General features: G+C 46.5%; 1 protein-coding gene across 1 annotated transcript; it reads left to right on the top strand.

Annotated features, from left to right (window-relative positions):
* Nucleotides 1-910: 910 nt before the first annotated feature.
* LOC104543420 (homeobox even-skipped homolog protein 2-like) lies at nucleotides 911-1,521 on the top strand (the record flags this gene model as incomplete). The annotated part of the gene is made up of 2 exons (XM_010188027.1): nucleotides 911-990; nucleotides 1,093-1,521. Coding segments are annotated over 2 exons (509 nt in total), but the record flags the coding sequence as incomplete, so codon positions are not given.
* Nucleotides 1,522-2,196: the final 675 nt, after the last annotated feature.

Genomic DNA, 2,196 nt, shown 5'->3' on the forward strand with positions numbered 1-2,196 from the left:
GAAATGGCACGGCCGCGGCATGTTTTAAATCACGAATGCGTTTAATGTCCTTCGGTTATTTCCCCCCTACCATACCGTGTTACAGCCGGTATTGTCCCAGAGGGGAGAAAAATCGCAGGCTGGCTTGGTCGATAGACTAGATTATAGTAAGTAGAGAGGAGATTATATTTAAGGACTCAACGAAGAAAAATATATTATAGTTAGAGTGTATTATGTTATAATAAATATTTTAATTTCCAGGCAACTGCTGTAGGTGCACTGCGTGCTGGCAGCATCGGTCTTATAAAGTCTGGGCATAAGGTTCGCGCGTGTGCAGGGGTGCGTGGGGGTGTCAGTGTAAATTCCTAAATAAAAGTACTAATTTGATCTGGAGATGGGAGAAAGAAGTAAAGAGATATCAGGGGCAGGAGGTGCTCCGTCCTCTGGTCTTCTTCCAGCATATCCTAGCGTTGTGATCTAAAATTCGCCTTAGAAATAATAATAAAGAAAAGCATTATCTAATATTTAGCATGTAGTTCTGTCCGAGGACAAATGAGAAAGAAGCTGCATCATTAGGACCTAAAAGGCAACAAAACAAAAATCAGAGCATAATGATGCACCTAAATGAAGGGGGAAATGTTGCACAGCTCATTTTATTAATCAGACTGTCAATTCCACCCCAGAGGCCAAACCCCAGAGCAATTCAAGCAAGATCTGATCAAGCTAAGGACAAGAGCTTTACTCCTCACTTCTTGTCTTTCTTTCTTTCCACCTGGATATATTTGTCTGCTCTGAAGCCGCCTTCATTATCCACTGACAGGAGCTTGTATTTATTTGCTTATAAACCTGTTACAATAAATGATTATTCGAACAGCGTCATTCGTACCTTAATGACGAGCACCACTTTTTGATGAATGACATTTCGGGCTAGAAAGGATGTATGGGTCATTTTGACCAGTCATTCCCTCGCTTTGGCATCCCACAATTTTTACGCCTCCCTCAAAAAGAGATAATAATATTTAGAGACACTTGCCGGGCTGAATGTGAATTAGCCCCTGCTGCAGCTCATCATTAGTACAGGACCAGCCCTGCAACTTTGACATTTTTATAAAGCTGAGATGATGGAAAGAATAAGAAAAGAGATGATCCTGATGGAGAGAGGTCTGCACAGCCCTACAGCTGGCAAAAGGCTCTCGAATTTGTCAGACTCAGCTGGAAATGCGGTGCTGGAGGCCCTTGAAAATTCTCCGCACAGTGGTCGCCTCAGCCCGAGACTGACTGCCGCCTCCCTGCACAGCGCTATAGGGGACATCTCCGCCAAAGGCAAATTTGAAATAGACACTTTATTCAATCTTCAGCATCCGAGCAACGAAAGTACCGTCTCCTCCGAAATCCCGCCGTCGGAAAGCAGGAAGAAAATCAGCCTTTATTCCGAAGTTGCTCAAGAGGCAGATATGAACAGTGATGTGGAGGTGGGCTGCTCTGCGCTCCGCTCCCCAGCCAGCCTGACTTCCTCCCAGCTGAAGGAAAACAGTAACAAAGGTAACTCTCCTTTTATCACCTCCATCTAAGCCCCGCACTTTGCCAACCGCCTTTAAAACCAAAGCAAACCCACCGCCACCGCCGAAGTTGCTCGCCTCTGCACCGGCGCTCTCTCTTCTGCGAAGACAGAGCTCCAGGCTGTAAAATATTATTGTAATTACTGCGCTATCCCGATAGCCGAGACACACTGCCCGGGCAGCTCCTGTGCGGGTGCTTGTGTGTGTGCATGTGTGCATGCCCAAATCCATTGGTACGGAGATATATATCCAGAATATATGTGGGCACAAATATCCACCCACCTATATTTAGGGAAAGCTTGCTTCTTATTTTTTCCTCGCGCTCTGGGAGCTCTCGGCGTCTCTCGAGCTGGAGATGTGTGTATATACATACATAGATTAAATTAGAGAGAGAGAGAGGAATGCGAGGAAACTGCCTGTATTTGTCTGTGTGTCCTTCTCAGTGTATACGCAACGTGCCGTTTGTGTCCACCCCGGGGTAATTGGGCATTGTTCACTTTCCCTCTGCTTGTAACAGGAGGTTGGAAACAGCCTCGTCTCCTTCCCGGTGCTTTGCGGGGTATGGTGATGGACGGTGGTTGTTATTATTGCTGTAACTGTGGAGGGCGGGGGGGGCAGGTGAGCGCTGGATTTCCTAGGGGCCACGGTGCATGTCTTT

Source organism: Mesitornis unicolor, unplaced genomic scaffold (assembly GCF_000695765.1).
Source record: "Mesitornis unicolor isolate BGI_N332 unplaced genomic scaffold, ASM69576v1 scaffold43717, whole genome shotgun sequence".
Lineage (NCBI taxonomy): Eukaryota > Metazoa > Chordata > Aves > Mesitornithiformes > Mesitornithidae > Mesitornis > Mesitornis unicolor.